The following is a 24,329-nucleotide window of genomic DNA, read 5'->3' on the forward strand; positions in this document are numbered from 1 at the left end:
TCATCTGAGTAGGCTTATCACAGTCAACCGTGAAGGGTCAAGGAAGTAGGTCAGCATCAATTCCTCTGGGCAAACCCCAGGGGGCACTTAGCTTATCCAAGCCAAGGGATTGCCAGCCAGCCTCGCCAGCCTCACTAGCCTGGTGGGAATTGTGTATGAGCAATTCTGGACAGCTCCTTGACTTCATTAATCTTGGATGCCAAAGGAATAGTTCCTATCTACCTGGCCAGCACAATACCTGTCAGTGACCATTAATAAACCAAGCTAAACACTAACTTGCACCACCTGATAGCCAGTCTGGGGTAGGTGAAAAAACTGCCAGCCCCTGTGCCAATTTGGCTAGCAGCAAAAAATTCCTACCTGAACAACAGATGATCAGCTAGTCTCAAACTGTACCAACGGTGGGCAGATGGGGGCCAAACACAAAGGCAAGCCCCAGCAACAGCGTACAGTTTGTCCCACCCCTCACCTGAGCCCAGCCGCCAATCCTTGGCTCCCAGTTTCCTGCCTCTGCCCTGCACACAGGATGGGGGCAGGGTAAAGGTGGCAACACACTTAAAGGGTGCAGATTGGGCTGTGAATCTCTTAAACCACTGTGTCAGAATGGTGAAGCTAGAGACAAGGACAGTAGGTTTTTTACTCTTCATGCAATGGGTGGTTTTTGACTTAAATCACTTCTGAAGTTAACACTGTATTTATATACCACCTTTCTCATAAACTTAAGGTAGTTTACATAAGCAGGCTGATGATAAACCCCAATTTTTTTCAAATAGGTTTTTTTTACATTGTTCTATGAACGAAACTCATAGAACCCTCTATTTCTCCAGATGTTTCCCTTCTCCAGATGTTTCTCTTCATTCCTTCCAGTCGACCTGGCTACAAAGTTCTTGTACTTTCCAAGCTTCCACAGGCAGCTGCAAATCACATCCCAGGCTGATTCTCAAGATATTATCTATTCTTGCCAGCTAACTCCTCCACATGCTTCCACTCTTGCCAGCGGCTTCCATTCACCCGTTGAAGTTGAGACATGAGCTGATCCTGCTTACTTTTTTCAGGCAAGGTGACAGCTCAACATCCAGACCATTCATTAGGAACATGTCTGGGTGGAGTAGAGGATTTCACCTCTGCCATTTCTCCCTATATCACCACCGTGGTTTTGGTCATGCACCGGGAGAGTTGCTCTGGCAGTGTAGCTACCTCCATTCTGTCAGCACACCAGCTATCCTGGATTTGAAGAGACACTGGTAAAAGGGGGCCAACTCCTCTGCTGCTCAGACTGGTATAGTTGGGCACAGGAGTGCACCCATGCAAACAGTAATTTCCAGATCTATACAGAAAAGTAGAGTTCACAGTATATGGTAATACCTGCCATGTATCTGGAATAAAATATTGCACCCGGGGATCTGGATCATTTCTCTCTTCCTTTATCAGATACTGGCTCATATACTGTAGTTGAAATCGTGCTGATCCCATGCCAACAGTGTATTTAGATAACATCTTCATAAATTCTTTCTTATTCCCTGGAATCTAGAAGCATTTAAAGATGTTAATTCACCTACATGATTTACAATAACTTTAGGGTCAAACTAGACATTTGGTAAAATATGTTGTTAAGAAGAATGCTTAAACTGGAAGTATTTCATATTAATCAAAAAGCAGCCCTGAGAAGCAGTGGCATTTCGGGGGGGGGGGCAAAGCAGTAAGTTTTTCAGGCACATGAATGTGCCATGTAAGCAGCCCTCCCCCTCTGCATGTCTCCCAATTTCTGTAAACAGCACTGGACTCAGATCAGGAGACACTTCCGGTTTTTGATACTTGGAGGTAACCCAGATTCCTACTGATCTGAGTTCAGCGCTGTTTACAGCATTGGGGAGGCACATGGAGGGGGCTGTGAGCTCCCCACACCCTCCAGAAGGCTGCAGCTATCCCCTAGGTAAGTAAAACAGCCCCTCAGCAGGAGAGGTGACATAATTACAGTGGCACCATCACTGCTATCCCTTCAGGGCCACTTCCCTTAAGGAGGAATGCCCTACTTCTGGTTCCCCTGGTGGTTCATGACCCACCAGTTTGGGAACCGCTGCTCTAACCTGTACATCTGTTAAAAAAGTAAATATTACAGACACCATAAGACCCCAACATTGTCTTCTCCAAACAGAACCAGTTCTCAGATAATGATGGACACCTGGATTATTCATTACTTGGGGGACACAAGCATGTAACATGTAGCATGCACATCTTTATATACCGCAGACACTCGCCTATAAGTCGATCCCACAGATAAGCCAAGGGCAGGTTTTGAGCAAAAAAATTTTCTACAACCCTTGGATAAGTCAGGGGTTAAACTTAGGGGGGTGTCTGACTATAGTTTTGGCTGATTTTACCCAAGGCTAGATCCTGAAAAATAACTTACCACTAATTGTTACCTAAGAACTGTACAGTCTCTAATTTATTAAAAACATAGTAAAAGATCATAAGATACATTTCTATTCTTTTTAAATTCTGGTCTTCACCACCTTTTTGTAAACACTATCCGTGCACTGTAAACAACATACCAGTAGAACAGTGGTTCCCAACCTGGGATTCATGTACTCCCAGGGACACTCAACAGGACCTTTAAGGGGTACTTTAAAAAGAATGGAATAATAGCAGAAAAAGGCAGGTCATGCTCCAGAATGCTTTGCAGGGCCAGCAAGGCAGGAAGGAAGGTAGCTAGTTGGCTGTGAAATCCCCACCAATAGCTAGTTTTTGGTCATCAATTCGTCTTTGAACCAGTGATTGAAAACCAGCACAGTAAAAAACCTGAAACATAATATGGAAATCACCCAGAATTTCTCTGCACACTTCTGGTGCAAAACAGTGCAAAGGCAGAGTCTTCTGTTCTTCAAACAGATGAAAAGAGAAAACACTGTGATAAATACATGAAGTCTGGGCTTTCATATAGAGGAGAGGAAGGCTTGTATTATTAATTACAAACATTTTGCTAATATGAAGGGTACAATTTATGGAAATGGGCTGCCAAGGGATAAGCAAATGAAAAAGGTTGGGAATCACTGCAGGAGAACCAGGAATCAAATCCACGTTTAAGGTATCTTGCGTGTTAAGCCAGAAGCTCTGCACAGAACATACAACCCATAACACATAACTGGGAGTGTGCAATTCAATTCACAGAAGAGAGATGCAGCTGCATATATTTGCAACCCTTTTTACTCAGAAGTAGACCCACTGCTTTCCATGGGTGTTATTCTTAAGTAATGGTGCATTGAATTGTAGCCTGGGACTTTGCTTCAAATGGAAAGGAGGATCCCATCTTGGTGTTGAAAAAAGCAGATCTCTGCTAAATGCAAAACAGAACCAGGCTGCAACAGCATTTGCAAAATGGTGCAGAGGAGAATTAACTTTGGTTGGAATTTCCCATCAAAGTCACTATAGAAACTAATCTCTGCATTGCTTCTAATGACCCACATGAGCAAGAAAGGAAACTGTTCAGAGTTGAAAGGCTCTGCCCTCTGATTGACCCGGAGATCAGGCAAAGTGAGAATCGGAGCTTGATTACTTGGCAAAAATTTCACCTACTATAGGAGGTATCTATGTACATCTAAATTAAAAAAAAAAAACAATCAAGGAAGATGAGCCTGATCTCAATTGTATATAAATGACTGTTTACAACTCATGAGCGCTGGCCCACCTATAAGGTCACATAAACTTCCATTTGAATGGCGGACTGGAGGGCAGCAAACTGGCAGGGGGTGACACCTCCACCAGCTTACCACTCATCTGCTGTTTCACCCTGCCACTGCCCAATCCTCTTCTTGCTGATCTCCTTTCTCAGCTAACTGAGCCAAAAAACACATTTGAAAGTGAAGTTCTCTTATATTGTGTAGGGAGGGAGAAGTAACAGTACCCCTTCACCCTCAGCACGACATCTTTTCCAGTACCTCTAGCTGGTGCTTCTTTTGTACCTTTTATTTAGACTGTGGGTCTTTTGGGGACATTTAGAACCATTTACTAATTTAGGGCCGAACCCTATCCAATTTTTCAGCTTTTCACTGAGTAGCCACAATGCAGCCCTGTGGCAAGGAAACACATGTTCCCATACCTTAAGAAGGCCCCAGTGACTGCCCCTCCACCACAGGATGCAGTGCACATCCCACTGGCACAACTGCACCAGCACTGGAAAATTGGATAGGCTTGGACCCTTAGTTAGCTACAAAAAAAGCTTTGTGAACTACTTTTTATAGAAAAACTGTATATAAATATTCTTAATGAAATACTCTTAAATAATAACTTGAGAAATGGAATGAGGAAGGAGCAGTAAGAGCAACCAACCTCCACATCCTCCAGCCAAAAGTTGCAGCAGGGCTAGAGAGGGAGGTATGAGGCCACTGCAATCCTGTGACTAATTGCTTTCCTTCCAGGAGGTGGCAAAGGTGAGGGGCAGGCTAGTGGCATCACCAAAGGCTGTAGTGCCTATGGCAGTGACATCACAATGTAACTTCTGCAGGACAAGACAGGCCCCTCCTCTTCAAGCTGGGCAAGCGCAAAGTGGAGGAAGCTGTGCCAGCAATGGCTTCTCAGCCTGGCCACTGCACCCCCTCCACCTCCCCTGGAGGCTTTCATAGCACCTCCGGGAGAGGAGAATGGGGTGCAGCAGTCAGACCTAGAGGACACTGTGTCAAGTGTGAAGTGGAGGAGGCTATTGCATCAGCTTCTCAATCCAGCCACTATCTCCCCTCCATCCAGAGGTTCACACTGAACCTCCAGAGGAAAAGGAACAGGGCAGCAGTGAGATCGAAAAGCCACTGAAACAGAAGGTGCAGCCTATTTATCCACAGATTTTTATCTGCGGATTTGTCTCAATGAGAATGGGGTGGGGGAACCGAAAGTCACAAACACCTTTGCCTCCTTTGCCCTGCGCTGACAGGGCAGCGTCTCGATCCATTTCCAGGCAGTCCAAAACACTGCAAAAAGGCCCAGGCAGCGAAATAGCCCTGGAGCCCTGGAAGAGGTTCCCCTTGCAAAGGAACAGTAACACTCCTGGAGCCCCTGAGCCAGCAAAGAGGCTGAAGAGGAGAAGGGGGGCCGAAAATCTCTGTAGCCAGAACACGTGCAGCAAGGTGGAGCTCTGTCATGAATATGTACAGTTTAGGCCTAGTAGCATGTAGAGCCTGGACCAAATTAAACCAGTAACAGAGAAGTGGCTTGCAGTTCCTAGCTGCAAGGATGTGAGTAACAACAGCCAACGAAATTAACAAGTCAATGGAAGGTAATAATGTAGCACCTAGGCAGACAGAAAGGCGCCCATCAATGATGGAATACAGCTCTGGATCTCCAGTGGGGAGGGGAAGAACTAAGAGGACTAGCATCCAGCCCCACTTCGGGAAGATTCTGTCCCCAAGAGTTTCTGATTGGACAGTTTAAATAAGTACAGAGTCACCTCCATCCTGTTAGCATGAGAAGTATAAGAACAAACCCAAGGGGTGTGTCGGGGCCTTTTGGTGGAAAAGGTTGTGGGTGCAACATCCTGCAGGTGGAGAGTCTGGTCCACCAGGGCCATGTGGGCTCATAGGTAACCTGGAGCTGAAAGATCTACAAAAGAAAGCTGACCCAGGTGAAAGTAGGGAATAATAGAGATAGCCAGTTAGTCTTGTTATTTTAATGCTGATATGTTTCCTAGAAGTTTTATGCCTTTTATGCCTCTAGCATTTGCTGCCTTTTGTAACTTATGTAACCCTATGTATTTAATAAAGTAAAAATCCTTTTACTAAGTTATTGCATTGTCTGTTGGGGACAAAGGTTCAGAATCCTGCCTAGCCGTTCAGCAAGCTACCAAATACTCATTGAGGACTAGTAACTTGAGGACTGAGGCTTTAATTAAAGAAAGTGCTCAGTGTCTGCAAGGGATAGAATTAAGCCTAGAGGGTCTCCATGTCCCTGGACTGAGACACTGGCACATACAGGGTGGTGGCAGTACTACCGAACACGGGTCCTTGAGGGCTCTAGGGTTCGAGAACCAAGAACACTGAGCACCCCCAAACCCCGGGAGTATAAGACAAGCTCTCTCTCTCTCTCACTCACTCACTGGTATGGTAGCAACAGAGGGGATTGCTTTAAAAAACCCAGGGAGTGTTTGCCAAATTCCCCCCCCCATTGAGATGGTGCAGGCAATCACCAACACAAGCAACCCCCCCCCCCGCCCCATGGTGCAGACTATCATGGACAAAAGCAAGCCTTCCCACCAAGCAAAGCATGAGATTTAGCCTACAATCCTCTCCACAACTTCCTGGGAGTAAGCCCCATTGACTACAATGGGGCTTACTTCTGAGTAGAAACGCATAGGGCTGGACTCTTAACAGATCAGCATCCCATGTGAAAGAAGCTGGGTTGAGTACAGAGCGGAGGGGAGGGGACTGAGAACAGCTGCCTTAGTTTCCTTCCATCCAGAAGTGTCAGGCTGCAGTGTATTTGCGTAACTCTATGGAATTTAGCACAATGCGTTTTTTGTTAATCACGCCAAGTCACTGAACGGAACTAACGTGGATAAATAGGCTCTACCTGTAGTGGTTTTGCGGTTTCGCTGCCATCATTTTCCTTTGGAAAAGATTCAGCCTCCAGGGGAAAGGGAGTAGGGCAGTGTCGTGATTGCAAAGCCACTGAAACACATGGAGGCAGCAGTGGCTTATCTCCAACTATGCTGGTGCTGCTGCACTTCCGGCCACTTCCATCTTGGCCGTGCCTCACACAGCACCCCCTTCCAACCTGGCACCCAGCTGAACAGCCCCCTGCTTGCGACACCATTAGGCAAGGTAAATGTGCACTATTGTGCATGCCCCCCTCAAACACAGACAAGAAAATGTGGGTGCCACTTTGGTTCAGGGCACGTTGGCAGCTCACTACCTTTAGTTGGCCATTGTCAAAATGATCTCCCTCCTGCACTTTCTCTCTCCACTTACTTTCCCTTTCCATGCATGTCTTGCCTTTTTAGATAGTAAATCTGAGGGCAGGGCTGTGTCTCATTTTCATTTATGAGCAGTGATTTTTGTGGGCTATTTTTGTGGACAATTTTTGTTCACATAACAAGAGAAAAAAAAGGAATAAAAATGTGTGTTAAGTTACATAATTTATAATATAAATAAATCACTTTGGTTAACAGATGGTTCAATTGTAATGAGCGATTCTGACAGCAAGTAGCATCAATAGGTTTGCGTGGTCATCGACAGAGTAGCAATTTATGCTTGACAAGTATGTGAAAACCAACTGGACAATGAAACATCTTTTGACAAAAATAATCCATAAATTCTGAAGTAGTTTAATATTCACACACTATTGTATACATGGGTTAAACTTCCACTCTCTTCCCCTTGTTCCTGTATGGAAGGCTGAAGCCAAGAACACACTTAGCACCTATCCACTTTTTAAAACAAAATATTTAGACATATGTATAAAAATGTTAATACATATTACCTTGGTGTATTCTGAAGCAGCTATCAAATTGCTAAATCCAAGATAGCGAAGACATGTGACAACCTGTTGGTAATCGGCCTCCTTCAGTAAATCCTGATAGTTGGTAATTAGTGAGTGGATTTTTCTCATTACTTCAGCTGCTAAATTTAAATCTTTCTGAGTTTCACCTTGAAAAGAAAGCACACTTTTACTTATGATAATAAAATTATATAATAATTATAAAATTATAAAATAAATAAAAAATAACAAATTATAAACAGGGTCTCATTCATCTGATAAATGATAAAACATGTTATGCTTAGAACAGGTGGTGCATCCATCTTGAAACACACTTCTTGCATGTTTCAAATTGGAGAGTGCTTTACAACAGCACTTCTTCTGGAGGTGCCTTCCCATTGGCATGGACACATGAAGGGATGCCCACCAGACCAGGAGTAGGACAACGTGGGGGAAGGGCAGCAATGGGGGCAGGGGTGAGTGAAACAGGCCCAGGGGGTTGAGATTAGCATCATCAGCGTGTCTCTATACTATCCCTCTCCCTAAGCCTCATCCACTAACATGAATCAACACAGACTTGTGCCAGCTATATAGGCGCGTGGCCTCTGGGACACCAAGTGCCTCTGGGAACAAAGTGCCAGGTAAGGCACCGCGAGTTTAGCATCTGGGCAAGGAGAAGGCAAGTGGACCTCTGAGTTTTGGAGAAGGAGAGGAGGAGGATGAGAAGGAGAAGGTTAAGTGTACTCTTTCTAACTCTTTGTCTTTCTAATTCCTTGTCTTCTAACTTTAAATCAACCTTAAATCAATATTGAAATTTAGCTTCACCCAAGCTTTACCTAAGTTAGCACCTGATCTAACCTAAGGGAGGGAATCTAAGGTCCAGCGAGGCGGGGCACAGGAGCTAGGTGAGGGCAATAAAAATAAATACATAGGTGTGTACATAGGTCTACTCTGAGCAGGAGCAGAGTCCTACTCGTGAGTAAGAGCCCAAGGGTCAGGCACTTGGAAAAATAAATAAAACAGAGGAGGATAAAGTGGAAAGCAAGTTTTTCTACTTTGTTTTAAATTAACCCTATACTTAACCCAAAAGTTAGAACATAATCTAAACAGTTCAGTAAATTGGGACACAGGATCTAGGTGAGAGCAATAAATAAATAAATAAACAAACTCAAATAAAAACTAGCTTGAGGTTAAAAAACAGTCCAACCTAAGAGAATTGAACTAGGAGGGTAAGAACCTAGGAAAGGCCAGTTCCCAACCACCCAGGCAATTTAGTAGTCATTGACCTTTAGGAGTTGATAAGAGCCCCAATAGGCTAATCCAAGCAACCCATTCAGGGGCCTGCAGAGTGGATTAAACCCATCAACAGCCTTTTGTCTTCCTGAGCTTTTGTAATCTCATGTCCGCACCAAGGATCTGGGCAAGTGTAGTCTGGTCCTGGAGGCCAAATTTAGGCTATTAGGTAGGAAGCTGAAAGCCAGGACCTCAAAGGTAGCGTTCTCTGAAGTGCTATCTGTTCCATGTGCGGGGCCAGCTAGGCAGGCAGAGATCAGGGGTCTCAATGCGTGGATGAGACGGTGGTGTAGGGAGGAGGGGTTTAGATTCATTAGGCACTGGGGAACATTTTGGGACAAGCAGGGCCTGTACAAGAGGGACGAGTTTCACTTGAACCAATATGGAGCCAGACTGCTGGCGCATAACATTAAAAGGGTGGCAGAGCAGCTTTTAAACTGATCCCTGGGGAAAGGCCGACAGGAGCCGAGGGGCATCCAGTTTGGGACTCCTCATCCCTATGGGACGAGGATGGGGAGGTTAGAGAACAACAAAACAAAGGCAGAGTAGGAGAAGAAATTGGGAATGGTAGCGTGATGGGATGTAATAGACAGTTTGGCACAATGAGAGGATTCAGGGATAAAGGAGCTAATAAGCAGCCCATCCTGGGGCATTCCGTGTACAAATGCTTTTATGCAAATGCCCAAAGTCTCCGAGCAAAGATGGGAGAACTGGAATGTCTGGTGACAAGGGAAAACATTGACATAGTGGGCATAACGGAAACCTGGTGGAATGCGGAGAATCAGTGGGATACTGCAATCCCGGGCTATAAACTCTACAGGAGGGACAGGCAGGGGCGTGTTGGAGGTGGGGAGGCTGTTTATATTAAGGAAGGGATAGAATCCAGCAAAGTAGAGATTGAAGGTACGACTCCACCGTAGAATCTCTGTGGGTTAAATTACCAGGTCTGAGGAGTAATGTAATACTGGGGGCGTACTATCATCCTGCAGACCAGAAATTGGAAGGGCACCTTGAAATGAAGAAACAGATCAGGGAGGTGACAAGGAGGGACAGAGTTGTAATCATGGGGGACTTCAATTATCCTCATATTGACTGGGTCAATTTGTGTTCTGGTCACAAAAAGGAGACCAGATTCCTTGACATGCTAAATGACTGTGCCTTAGAGCAGCTAGTCATGGAGCCCACCAGAGGACAGGTGACTCTGGATTTAATATTGTGCCATACTCAGGACCTGGTTAGAGATATCAATGTTACAGAGCCCATTGGGGAACAGTGATCATGCTGCGATCCATTTCGACATGCACGTCGGGGGAAGAATACCGGGCAAATCTCTCACAAAAACGCTTGACTTCCAAAAGGCGGACTTCCCTTAAATGAGGAGGCTGGTTAGAAGGAGGTTGAAAGGAAAGGTAAAAAGAGTCCAATCTCTCCAGAGTGCATGGAGGCTGCTTAAAACAACAGTAATAGCAGCCCAGCAGAGGTGTATACAACAAAGGGCTCCATTAAATCCAGGAGGGTGCCCGCATGGCTAAGCAGCCAAGTTGGAGAGGCTGTAAAGGGCAAGGAAGCTTCCTTCCGTAAATGGAAGTCTTGCCCTAATGAAGAGAATAAAAAGGAACATAAACTGTGGCAAAAGAAATGTAAGAAGGTGATACAGGAGGCCAAGAGAGACTATGAGGAACGCATGGCCAGCAACATTAAGGGGAATGATAAAAGCTTCTTCAAGTATGTTAGAAGCAGGAAACCCACCAGAAAGCGGTTGGCCCTCTGGATGGTGAGGGAGGGAAAGGGGAGATAAAAGGAGACTTAGAGATGGCAGAGAAATTAAATGAGTTCTTTGCATCTGTCTTCAAGGCAGAAGACCTCGGGCAGATACCGCTGCCCGAATGGCCCCTCCTGACCAAGGAATTAAGTCAGATAGAGGTTAAAAGAGTATATGTTTCAGACCTCATTGATAAATTAAAGATCAATAAGTTACTGGGCCCTGATGGCATCCACCCAAGAGTTATTAAGGAATTGAAGAATGAAGTTGCTGATCTCTTGACTAAAATATGCAACTTGTCCCTCAAAACGGCCATGGTGCCAGAAGATTGGAGGATAGCAAATGTCACACCGATCTTTAAAAAGGGAAAGAGGGGGGACCCGGGAAACTATAGGCCTGTCAGCCTAACATCTATACCAGGTAAGATGGCGGGATGCCTCATCAAAGATCATCAAAGAATGCTGCATTAAAGACGAGTAGGCCTTGCTGAGGGAGAATCAGCATGGCTTCTGTAAGGGTAAGTCTTGCCTCACAAACCTTTTAGAATTCTTTGAAAAGGTCAATAGGCATGTGGATGCGGGACAACCCGTAGACATTATATATCTGGACTTTCAGAAGGCGTTCGACACCATCCCTCACCAAAGGCTACTAAAAAACTCCAGTCAGGGAATTAGAGGACAGGTCCTCTCATGGATTGAGAACTGGTTGAAGACCAGGAAACAGAGAGTGGGTGTCAATGGGCAATTTTCACAATGGAGAGAGGTGAAAAGCAGTGTGCCCCAAGGATCTGTCCTGGGACCGGTGCTTTTCAACCTCTTCATAAATGACCTGGAGACAGGGGTGAGCAGTGAGGTGGCTAAGTTTGCAGACGACAACAAACTTTTCCGAGTGGTGAAGACCAGAAGTGATTGTGAGGAGCTCCAGAAGTGGCAGAATTGGCAGCAAAATGGCAGATGCATTTCAATGTCAGTAAATGTAAAGTCATGCACACTAGGGCAAAAAATCAAACTTTGAATGAATGTGTATTCATTCATGTGTATGAAGTTAATGATTGAATGAGGAATACATATGCTTCCTGGCAGATTCCTTCAGGGGACACATTGGGCCCAATCCTATCAAACTTTCCAGCACCAGTACAATTGCAATGCAGCCCAGAGGTAAGGGAACAAACATTCCCTTATCTTGAGGAGGACTCTGTGACTGACCTCCCACCATAGGATGTAGTGCACGCTCCATTGGCACAGCTGCACCACCACAGAAAAATTGGATAGGATTGGGCCCATTGGCAGTGATCCTCTGTCTTTCCAAAATGCACTTGAATTAGCAATAAATCATATTTATATGAAATGGATACTCAATAGTTCATTTTTTACAAACTCTCAGATAATTCTCGAGCACCTCTTCAATACAAACAGAAAGGTCACTGAGTGACAAACATAAGAACATAAGAACAGCCCCACTGGATCAGGCCATAGGCCCATCTAGTCCAGCTTCCTGTATCTCACAGTGGCCCACCAAATGCCCCAGGGAGCACACCAGATAACAAGAGACCTCATCCTGGTGCCCTCCCTTGCATCTGGCATTCTGACATAACCCATTTCTAAAATCAGGAGGTTGCGCATACACATCATGGCTTGTACCCCATAATGGATTTTTCCTCCAGAAACTTGTCCAATCCCCTTTGAAAGGCATCTAGGCTAGACGCCATCACCACATCCTGTGGCAAGGAGTTCCACAGACCGACCACACGCTGAGTAAAGAAATATTTTCTTTTGTCTGTCCTAACCCGCCCAACACTCAATTTTAGTGGATGTCCCCTGGTTCTGGTATTATGTGAGAGTGTAAAGAGCATCTCCCTATTCACTCTGTCCATCCCCTGCATAATTTTGTATGTCTCAATCATGTCCCCCCTCAGGCGTCTCTTTTCTAGGCTGAAGAAGCCCAAACGCCGTAGCCATTCCTCATATGGAAGGTGCCCCAGCCCCAAAATCATCTTAGTTGCTCTCTTTTGTACCTTTTCCATTTCCACTATGTCTTTTTTGAGATGCGGCGACCAGAACTGGACACAATACTCCAGGTGTGGCCTTACCATAGATTTGTACAACGGCATTATAATACTAGCCATTTTGTTCTCAATACCCTTCCTAATGATCCCAAGCATAGAATTGGCCTTCTTCACTGCTGCCGCACATTGGGTCGACACTTTCATCGACCTGTCCACCACCACCCCAAGATCTCTCTCCTGATCTGTCACCACCAACCACCAAGGGCCAGATCTACTTTGCAAATGAGCAGTTCCTGATAGACATGATAAGTTTGTTGATTTCCAGTGCAAATACAAGTCACATACCTTTATCTTCGCAGTGTTCCTTCCATTTCTTAAAGCAAGCACTCAGTCCAGCCATTTTAATGGTAAGTTTCACAGACTTATCTTGAAATGTTTTCACAATCTTGTCTAGATTGATAAGTCCAGATTTGAAGTCCTCTTTCAATTCTATTTCAACTGACATAGCAATATCATTCCACCAAATCTCTTCTTTTTTTCGTATCTCTTCAGCAATCTTTCGTTTCTGTTTTTTCTCAATAATAATTTCTGCTTTTTTCTACGAACAAAAAAGCAGCACAAAAAGATGCGAACTGAAACAGGTCAGAGAATTTAATGGAAATTGATAGACCCATATGATAAGCTACTACAAGCAACGTTTTCATTATTTGACATATTTTTATATGAACATTAATAGAGATTAAAATGATGTCACTGAGACAATATACACATCTTACATGATTATTTTTGCTCTTGACATCAGCAGAAGTCTGTTTTGAATTATCCAACTTGGTATCAATAGCTGTTGAACTTTTATCTTCCACTGACTGTCCGTAAAAACACTCAGATGTTTGCAATACATCATCATTTTGTAGATCCCATATGTCTCCAGCTGCCCCTATGATACATACAAAGATATCATTATGTAGAAATAATTCACTCTCTCTTAGCTTTTCATCTTTCCTACATTTCCTATAGTTTATGAATATTTACATGTGACATGTTACATTTCAGTGGTTATGAACTATTTCACTGTTCGGTGGCCATACCTTTCATATTCTAGCAGCACAATCCTTTCTGTTTTTACTCAGAAGTCCCATTCGGTTTAATGGGATTTGTTCCCAAATAAGCATGTATAGGATTTCAGCCTTATATTCCCTCTTGCAATCTACGTATTATATGCATCCGTTTATAGAATTTACATCCTGGCCAAGTGTGAAAGACAACCAGCCAGATGAGACGGCCTACCGTTTGGCTACATTTGTGACCACATTTGTGGCCCTGCCAAGCTGGGTGGCAAGTCACATGGGTTGGTGGGTGGCAGCGCACTGATCAGCTGAATGCTCACTGGGCGGCAGCAACAGGACTATCAGCAACATCACTGGAGGCTTGGAACGTTCAGAAACAGCAGGAGCAAAGTGCCTCCTGCAAAACGGAAGTGCTTTGCACCCGTTTTCTCTGAACACTCCAAGCCTCGGGGAGTGCTGTGGAGGGCTCCCCACAACTCCTGCAGCCCTGCCTATGTAACAAGCACCCCCCTTCCCCCTCATATGGATGCAATCCTGGGGATTGCTTCCTTGCCTCTCCCCTGCCCCCGTCCCTTAAACGGACAGGGGAACCTACCAGTTTGAGAACCACTGGCCTAGAGAGGACTAGCAGGGTATCACAGCACTCATGGGGAGACCAAGCCAGATGGAACCCAGAAGAACAGGAAGAAAAACCAGAGACAGGAAGACAGGGACTAGGGTCAGCAGGCTGCCAGCTACAAGCCGTGACTACAACCTACTTCCTTCTAGCTGCAGATGAGGTCCAAGTATTCCATCCAGGGACCTGGCAGACTAAGGCTGCAATCCTAACCACTTTCCTGAGAGTAAACCCCATTGAACAAAATAGGACTTACTTATGAATAGACCTGGTTAGGATTGTGCCCATAGTGTTATGGCTTCGGGACCGAGTTATCCATCAAGGCTCTATGCCAGACTGTATTACAGGTGGAGAGTTTCTCTGTCATGCAGGTTGTGTGTGGGGTGTGTATTCAGTGATTTGTCTACAGTGTACAGAAGGATGTCAGTGATTGGTTCCTTGCACGTCTGACCAATGTGGGGCTATGACTGGTGAGTGCTGTTGGTATTTTCATGGATGCTGGCAGTTACTAGAAGGGCTGCACCACTGTGAAGTTGTTGAGGCTCTAGTTTCATCCTCCCCCTTTCTGCTGAATGGGCTCAGACATGTTGCCATAACAGGAACAGTGATGCTACCTGGACATAGGACTGTACCATTAGCATCCAAATCATATCTAGTCAAGTTATAGACAGTTTATGGATGTGGAAGCTCAGGTGCGTACACTGATTCTCCTGCTAACTCAGACTTCCCTTCCTTTGTATGCATCTCCTCCTCTGTTAAAAAGTATCAGGCAGCCTGTGCCTCCAAGAGTTTTGCAAACATGCCAAAATGCACAGAATGTTTATATTTTACCTATCTCAAGATAGTCATCATTGAGTGATCTCCTTGAAATCCAACACTGATGGTCATTAACTGTTTTCCATTTTTTTAGTTCAGTAACAGCAGGATCATCTCTTTAAAAAAAGTATACATAGATTGCTATATGTTTAAAAAAAAGGCTTTTGAATCCATATAATATTGATACATTAGCTGTCTACAAATAAAAACATGCATGGATTAATATACAGTTGTGTTACAATTGTTTACATCTCTGTTAGGAAATTTGGACAAAAGCATCACGTTACTTCAAACAGAACACTGCATTTTACATGAAGTTCACATCCATGACAAATATTTGCAACATTACAACAACTTTCTCTACTTGACAGCCTATGATTTTGCTTGAAAAAAGCATCGCTGAAAAACCCATTTAATAGTTAGTTTTCTGGGAAGGAAAGTAATCTTGTGAGTCAAGGTCAGAAATGTCTTATGTTCTTCTCCATTAGGATCTCTTCATAAAATAATCACAACAGGTTATTGAATATATACACATTACTAACACTTCAAAGATCCATTCAGATAATCGTAATTTCCAGCAACAGCAGCTTTCCAGCAACAGCAGCAGTAAAGTGTGATTAATAAGAAGAATATGCATGTAGGCAGTATAATGTGTATGGTACATGCATATCATCCTTCTATTATTAACTACAAAGTTACAATGAATAAGCTACAAAATCTTAGGAATACCTGCACAAGGATAGAACTACAATTTACCAGATCAATTCATGTTTCCAAACCTGGGTGCTGGTTCAATACTGCAAAGCAGCAATAGGCAGAAATGATTTGTAGGGGAGAAGCGGTGAGAAGACCGGGTGCTTAAGTCTTTTCCCTCCTACTTTTATATTGACACTAACCCCTCAGATTTAATTTCTCTAGCTTGGATTCCAGGTGACTCCATCATAAATACTCATCTGGAGAATCTTCTGAGAGTGCGATTTCAGGGAAAAGCAATGAACAGGGGATAAATTAACCGCCCAATCCTATCCTCACCAGTAACCAGGGCTACAGTGGTGCCAAAATGGTGATTGCTGTATCCTATGGGTGCAAGGAAATCACTGAAGATCTCCTCGGGGGAAGAGAGCATTTGCTCCCTTACCCCAGGTAGACAGCAACAATGGGTTTCCTCAACTCTGCACACACATGTGAGCAGTGAGCAGGTGCCATGCGGACCTCTGGTCAGGCTGGCTGGGCCAGGAGGGAGGACAGGATACAGCAGCAGTCTACCATATGCCCCTCCCAGGCCCAATTCTCCCCTCCCTCGGTCCTGTTCACCACCTCCCCCTCCTGCCCTGAAAATACTCACTGCTGGCTGATGCGAGAAGAGCACTGGCCGGCCATCCATGTGGTGCTGAGGCGCAATGCCAAGTGGTGCTGGCCCAATGCCAGCACTCCCTCCTCCCCTGGTGCCATAAGCATGCCTTTGGCACGTTTATGACACCTAGCACCTACGCTGGAGTTCAGCGCCAGCACTGAAGGTCCATAGGATTGGGCCCTAAGTACCCTGACAGTCACTTTTCTCCTGAAAATTACCAATTTCTAATTATGCATTGAAGTGAGGAAGTTACTTCTGGGATTTAAAAATGTGAGTTAGCAGGATAATGTAAATTATTCAGTGAATCAGAAGCGTGGTACAGAAAGATCTTATCCTATATGTAGTCTCTCTTTTTTTAACATCAGAAAATGTACATACCTTTTCAAAAATGGCACTTCATTCAAAATATCTCCTGCAAATTCATCTACAACTCTGCACATCATTGGAATAAGTCCTGGATTTGGATCTTTCATCTTGGATGCTCTTTCTTCTCAAAAAATAAAATTATATTTTTAGAGATGCTACAATATAAATTTGACACACATAAAATAGTTGATAAAATTATCCCTGTGCATATAAAGTAGAGGTCCCCAAACTGGGGTGTTGCGAGGCCCCAGCCAAGGACACCCTGTCTCTGCCCCCTTAAGTGGTACAGTGATCAGGAAGGCAATTGTCACAATCGTGCCAGTACCGCAGACAAATTGTTGTTGCTTTTTTTACTTAGCCCTGGCAGCTAAGAGTGGAGAGTGCGGGGAGCCTGTCGACCCCTCTGCAGGGTTCCCCAAGCCTCAGAACAGCTAAAAGGGATAAGTAAAAAAAATAATTTTGTCCCCAGCAGTGGTGCTATCATGGTGATTGCGTTGCTGCCTTCACCCCACCCCTGCAAGCTCTTACAGCAGTTTCCAAACTCCCAGAGAGAGTTTGGGAACCGCTATATAAAGCAGGGGTGCCCAAACCCTGGCCCAGGGGCCATTTGCAGCCCCTGGGGACACCCAGTCGGGTCCGCAGGAAACCCCCATTCTCCAATGAGCCTCTGATTCTCTGGAGACTTGCTGGAGTCCGCGCTGGCCCGATGCAACTATTCTCAGTGTGACATCAACCGTTTGACCTCTTTCACAAGCCATGGGTTCCTTTCGCTGCTTGCTGTTTCATATCTGTGAAGCGGCAGCAAAGGAAAGGCCGGTTTTGCTTTGTGCAAGGCCTTTTATAGGCTTTGAACTATTGCAAAACCTTCATTCATTCATATAAGTTCCATCTTTAATATATTCATTTATGTAAATTTATTCAAATTTTAAATGTAAATTAATTCCTTTATTCCTGGCCCCTGACACTTCTGCAGGGGGAGGTAAGTTGAAAAACCCCTCACTGTCCCTGGCAGTGGCGCGATCCTGGGGTTCGCATCGCTGCTTTCTCCTCCTCCCCACCCCTTAAGGGGCCAGTAACAAGTGCTTCCCAGGCTGGTGGGTCGTGACCCACCAGTTTGGGAACCACTGGGTTAATGGATTATGATCCTAAATCCAAATTATTGCTTATTATCCTCCACCTTCTGCATGTGTCCAAATATCAAGAGTCTACTAATCATAGAAAGGCTTAGTGCTGCACATGAAAAAATACAAATCCAATCTTGTTTACATGGATTTTTTTATACATAGATTTGACTCAACATGAATGGCCACTGCAAATGTGAAGGAATGTGTTGAGCCCTGGAGAAGGGAAAAAATGCATCCCTTTAAAGTAATAGTTTAAAAAAATGCTTTTCTTACTGTTGCAGAGAGACAGTCATGCAAGCATTACCTAATTATTCATGAATTTTTCACCCATGGAAAAATCCACAGATTTTTCTATCTCAACATGATGAGAAGAGCCCTTTAAATTAAGGGAAAAACTTAGTTAACATTAGTCTCCTTAATTTGAGAGGGCAGCCGGCTGACAATCCATCAATCATTCTGTCTCCAGGCACTTAGAAAGGTTTCGCTCTGAACCAGCGACCCCTCCTTTCCCCTGAGCACATGAAAGAAAGATAATCACTGCGCATTCTTTCCCAGTCTGGGTGAAGGGAGGGGTCGCTGGCTCATAGTAAAGCCTTTCTAATTGCCTGGAGAGAAATCGACTGATGGATTATCTGCCTAATGACTCTGTGTTACATCACAAAGGCTGTTTTTAAATTGCCTAGCAAAGGAACATTGTTTTTTAAATGAATTTGCTTTAATGTGATTTGTGTCATCCACACGAGTTCTGGGAATGGGACCCTCGCAAATAACAAGATTCAACCTGTACTGTAAACTAAACCAAAAGTTGCTCTTCTTCTTGTACAAGAACGTGTGCAACGTCTTGCAGAGACATGAAATCTGCTCCAGAACTGACTTGTAGCCCTATCCTAACTACACCCCCTACCACTAAAGCAGCCGTGCCAAGGGATCGCATGCTGCATCGGGGAGGGGGGGCGCCAACCACGGAGGCCTCCTAAAGGTATTGAAAGATTTGTTCCCTTACCCTGGGGCAAGCTTGCACTGCCCTAATTGTTCTCCACAGATCTGCACCATCCATTTTGCTGGGACGTAACCAAGAAGAGTAAAGAAGAGAGAAGAAGAACGGAAATAGAAACTTGACCTACACTGGTGCTGGGATCCAACCCTCCCTCCCTTGTTCTGCCTTCCACCTGCCCCCTCCCCACACCCTTGCCCCATTACACCCACTCCCTGCCCTCTCTCACCCTGCCCCTAACACTGCATTGGACTTACTTGCTCCATCAGGCACCCCTCTGCATGCCAGCTCCAACAGGAAGGCTCTGAACTTCCTGTTAGTGTCACTAGAACTAACACTGTCACAAAGAACTCATGGCTCTGCCAACACAAGGTAAGGTTAGGTTTGGGCCATTAAGGCTGCAATCCTATACACACTTTCCTGGAAGTAAGCTCCATTGAATACAGTGAACTTACTTTGAGTAGACATGCATAGGATTGTGCTCTAAATTATTTATATCTTACCTGGCCTTCTGAATAACAGAGAACTCATTATTACTACATTCTGAGTCCTTTAATTAGACTGAAATATATTTAAATGTATTACAATATTGACTATAGTAATATAAATCTGAGAGATCTTACTTTCTCTTGTTGAGCACTTCTCTGTGAGAAAACATTTAGAAGTTATCCTCACAGGAAAGGAAGCGCCAATGTCAACTGTTTTAAGTAACATCGAAATACCATTCCACAAGTATTCATAATCTCTACAAATATTTGCTGTTATATCCAAATCAAACTCTAAAAAAAATAGAAACAAATATTTCATGTCATTTTTTGATTTAACATAGTTCAAAGATGCAAGATGAAAACAGGCACTATTATTAGAGCTTTGATATATGGCTGCCTTTTAAAAATGTTATGAATATTCATTAACTACAGACCAATAAAACTAACTTTATATGTGAGTACATATAAAATAACACTATATTTAACATTTTGATTTTATACTGTAATTTGTACTCTCAATTAATTTAAGAATGATAATACATTCTGTAAACTTACTTTCAGATCTATTTAATATATATTTCTAGCACTTGACATGCTACCTTTCTGATAGGCTCACTTCAACCATAACTAGAAATCATGTTTTCCTGATAGTAGATTAACATTCCAATCCTTTTAAGGCATTATGCCACCGGTACATGCATTCCGATGGTGCAAGGCCCTTTATAGCTGTTGCAAAACATGACACACCGTTCAGTGCAGCCTTGCCACCATTTGTTATCTTGCTTGAGAATCTGAAAATTCAAAATCTTCATAATCCAAACAAACCTAACATAAATGAAGTACCTGGGCCTTCTTCTACTTCATAATAATAAGCAATGTTCTTCCATAGCAGAGTATCACTTAAATCAGGCAAGGAAGACATATCCATGTTTAATAATATTTCAGAGTTAAGATTTTTCAGAACAAGAAATTCGCAAAGTTTATGCTAAAATGGAAGAAAAAAACAAGCAAAAGAATTATTGTTATTATAATTGAGAATATTTATATACTTTTTATCAAACAAAAAGTTTGCAAAGCAGTTTTCAGAGCATGTCAAATAAATATAAAGTTTCTGATCTGAGATGGATTCACAATCTAAAAAGATGCAGAAAAACAAGCATCTACTGAAATACCTACCTGTCGAATTAGCGCACTAGTTTCCGGATTCCAGTAATTTTTGATGAGCCTAACCTGAGCTCGTTGCGACAGAGGCAAGTCATGTAAAAAAGCCACACTCAGGCAATACATCCGGAGTAGGTCTGCAGCTTCTTGCAACGTTAATGTTGACTTCTTTGATCAAATAAAAAAATAAAAAGAAATTGTATGTGAAACACATTAAGCAAAGTCATTCTGGGAAGAAATTTTGCCTAGTTTCCCATTTTGCATCTTTATCCACAACATACAAGCGAACATGCTTGTTTTCTCCAGGTTTTTGCATACTATGGTACTTGATGGTGGACAATACCTGATCAATTGCCATTGATGGCCTATGTGTACTCTAACACCCTGGAATATGTGTCATGCTTCACCCGCCTAGGTAGAGTAGAAAAAACTAAAGTTCCCTCCCTCCCCCATTTCAGTGCGGGAAAGTGAGAAAACCACTGAATTTCAAGTTTGGTAGAAAAGGTTTCCAACTGGTTTCTGCCTGGATTACAGGGACTGCACAGAGTCCTAACAGAGCTGCATGGGCACAGCTCTGGGGTACTTGGTGATTACGTCGTCATCATCGACAAGCTCTGGAGCCATGAAGGAAGCTGCACAGAGCTCTAATGCTAGTTGCACAGCCATGCAGCCGCATAACTTAGAAGGAGCACTGGATCCTAGGATTTAGTGGTGCTGAGCCAAAGTTCTAGTACTGCCAACCTGAGTGCAGTTTGATTGTGAAGATATTTTAGATCTCTTTCTTCCTCAGCAAATTGCATGCTTGGAGCTCTCCAAAGTACTGCAACTTCCACCTCACCTGCTACCTCTTAGAACAGAGGTTCTCAAACTGTGGGTCGTGACCCAATTTTGGGTGGGTCACAAAAAGGTGGGAGGCACCATCTTGGATTCTGGCAAAATGTGCTGGGCAGTGCCATCTTCGATTCTGGCAGAAGGCGCCACCATTTTCCAAGCCTGCATCAGCCCTGGGAGAAGCTTCTCTCCCTCAGGGTCTAAAAGAGCAGCATGCGCAGGCGCAAAGGAGCAATGCAGCACCTGTTTCATTTCTCCGGTGAGCATGGCTGTATTGGCAGAGCACAGTCTGTCCCTTGAATTTCAGGTGGGAGTCTGAAGCTGCCCTTTCCCCCCCTTGCCTCGGATGGGCTCCTTTGAAAAGATTCTTGCACAAGGTTTGGGAGGGAGGATTCAGGGCTCAGAAAAGGATCTTCCTCCCATGAAGGACTTACTTGGGGAAAGTTTTGATGCGCAACAAATACAGAAACGAAAGCACTGAGACACCCAGGAGAGGGAGGGGTGAGGGAACTGGGAGCTAAGAGAGATGGGGTGGGGGAAAATGGGGTGAGTGGACTCAACATGTGGCTGATCTGGGGGGCTAGGAGTGATGGGGTGGGGTGAATGGACTGAGCGTGTGGCTGCTCTGGGGGGCAAGGAGAGATGGAAGACTCCTATCTTATAGGTGTGGACAGAAGTCTGGTTTTGCTGGATCTGTAGGAGGCTTCAGGTTAGTTAGTTTGCAAGGTACCATGAACACTGATGGCCATATTCAAAATATATCAATGCCACGCTCAACACTAGCCAGAAGCAAGCACACCCTTCACACACACCTCATTACAAGAAGCATATTGAATTTTACAGGTGGAATGCTTGGTAGCAATGGTAACATGGGACAGAGAATTGGGAAAAGCTTCTGTTGGAATTTTTTCTCTTGTCATTTGAAGTTTATGAGTTCCTAGGTGAGAACCTGGAAGTAATGTCACGTCCTGCTTAATGACATCACTTCCGGCATTGGCATCACAGTGATGACACTTCCTGCTTGATGATGTCACTTCCGGGCATGACATCACTTCCGGTGGGTCCCAGAAAGATTGTCATCATGACAAGTGGGTCCGGGTCTAAAATGCCCGAGAACCACTGTCTTAGAGGACAGGACAAATTCCACATTTGATATAAAAGACTGGGAGCCTTTTCAGTAGACAGGATTCATTCATATCTCTCAAGGTTTCTACCTTAACCTGAACTTTCAAAACCATCCCAAAGCTGTAACCCTAAGTAATCAATAGAGGGGCAATTCTATTAAAATTTGTTGTTCTTCTTGGCTATAGCTTACCACAGCCTGATTTACATGTATTTCTGAAGTGGGTTACAATTATGTATTGGATAAAAGTGTTGTGAGATCGCATCTGTCCCTTTACTGTAGGTGCACGTGTCTCACTTCTGAGTCTGCACATTGGACCTTATATTTAAACAGGGTTAGCCCACAGAGAGTAAAATCATTGTGAGTGGACCTCACTCTATGCACACAGACCTCACTGAAATGTTTCATCAAATGTCCAAGGCAGGTCCAAGTGGGGAGGAACCAAGGGACAATCCACCATCACCACTACTACATGCAGCGTTGATACGCTTAGAAGGGATTTGATGAATTGTTACTTCAGATTTGTGTGCATCAGCTTCTCCACAGAGAAGCTGATCTAAGATTAAGAAGGACAGAACTGCAACAAATCACTACACCAGCATTTCTCAACCAGTGGTACTGGTACCACTGGTGGTTCTTGAGGTGGTGTCTTGTCATACGTAAAGTACCCCCAGAACCTCGCTGCCTGGCAGCAAGAGTAGCAATGCTACAAAAAGTGGTAGGAGGCTAGACTCAGCAGGCAGAGCTCCAGCATGTGCTTTTTCTGCACTTGAAAAAAACCCTCCCATTCACCCTGAGCCTCTTACTGGTATTTGTGACATCACATCTGGTTTCCAATCCAGAAGTAACTGGTGATTACATCATTGCCAGTTACTTCTGGTGGTACTTTCAATGGGTGAACCATGCGAAGTGGTACAGTGGGGGACAAACGTTGAGAAACACTGTTCTACATAGGTCTAGTCTCTGTCCAGCTGGACAGCTGTCCAGTCTCACAACTACATTAACTCATAGAACAGGAAGAGTACTAAAGGAGAATCAGAGAGATCCCAGGGAAATAAGAAACAATCACTGCTCTTGGGTAGGGGAAACCTAAAAATAATACTGAAAATACTATTGAAAATAGTCACATGAAAATAATACTCTAAACATCTGTCAGAGTTTACGTCCCAAAATATCTGTATCCACAGGAACAGCTGTTGCAAATGTGTTGCATTAAGCAAAAGCAAACTTGATGTAGTAGCTAATGAGGTCTTACCTTTTTTGTAGTAGCACTTGGGCTTTGTAATTCTTGATTGTGTATTTCCAGTGCCAACGCACATGAGATAATACAGACAATATATCGGCTATCTTCCTTTTTGTCTAAGACTGACAAATATTTCTGTTGAACCTGCCATTACAGTATAAATAATAAAATTTAGAAGGCAAAACTAATAAATGCATATCTTCCTTTAAAACGAAGGAAGGTGTTTACAATATCAGATACTGGTCGTGCCTCATTACCCACTGGCAGTTCTGTTGTGGAACCCCCAGTGAATTTTAAAAAAATCAGTGGATACCAAATCAGTGGGAAAATAGCTTTAAAGACCCACTTCCAGGTTTCTTGCTCCTCTATTGTCACCCCAGAATGCACTGGTATAGACGCTATATCGCATGCAGCCACTAGATGGGGTGAATAATGGAGTCTAGTGGAATGAAATTATAACTGCTTAACAGCACAAAGGTGGGAAATTGGATTTTGGTGCTTTTTTCCTTGTTAGGAGGCATTTAAAGGTGAACCTTGGTAATAGTGGCGAGTCAAATCAGTGGATACCAAAGTTCCTGTACCTGTATTGTACTGTCATTCAGCAGTACACAGAAACTTTGTGACTTAT

General features: G+C 43.9%; 1 protein-coding gene across 3 annotated transcripts in view; it reads right to left on the reverse strand.

Annotated features, from left to right (window-relative positions):
• The window catches only part of LOC136655427 (probable ATP-dependent RNA helicase DDX60), an 87,332-nt gene that overhangs the window by 31,097 nt on the left and 31,906 nt on the right, over positions 1-24,329 (reverse strand). For all 3 annotated transcript variants that reach the window (XM_066631872.1, XM_066631873.1, XM_066631871.1), the window contains exons 7-16: positions 23,714-23,845; positions 20,520-20,672; positions 20,187-20,328; positions 19,479-19,634; positions 16,750-16,858; positions 15,033-15,133; positions 13,295-13,455; positions 12,864-13,116; positions 7,462-7,628; positions 1,366-1,527 (exon numbers count right to left, since the gene is read on the reverse strand). In XM_066631872.1, coding sequence (XP_066487969.1) covers positions 1,366-1,527; positions 7,462-7,628; positions 12,864-13,116; positions 13,295-13,455; positions 15,033-15,133; positions 16,750-16,858; positions 19,479-19,634; positions 20,187-20,328; positions 20,520-20,672; positions 23,714-23,845 — 1,536 coding nt within the window. The remainder of the gene's footprint in view (positions 1-1,365; positions 1,528-7,461; positions 7,629-12,863; positions 13,117-13,294; positions 13,456-15,032; positions 15,134-16,749; positions 16,859-19,478; positions 19,635-20,186; positions 20,329-20,519; positions 20,673-23,713; positions 23,846-24,329) is intronic.

The sequence above is a fragment of the Tiliqua scincoides genome, chromosome 6, assembly GCF_035046505.1.
Source record: "Tiliqua scincoides isolate rTilSci1 chromosome 6, rTilSci1.hap2, whole genome shotgun sequence".
In the NCBI taxonomy this organism is placed as follows: Eukaryota; Metazoa; Chordata; class Lepidosauria; order Squamata; family Scincidae; genus Tiliqua; species Tiliqua scincoides.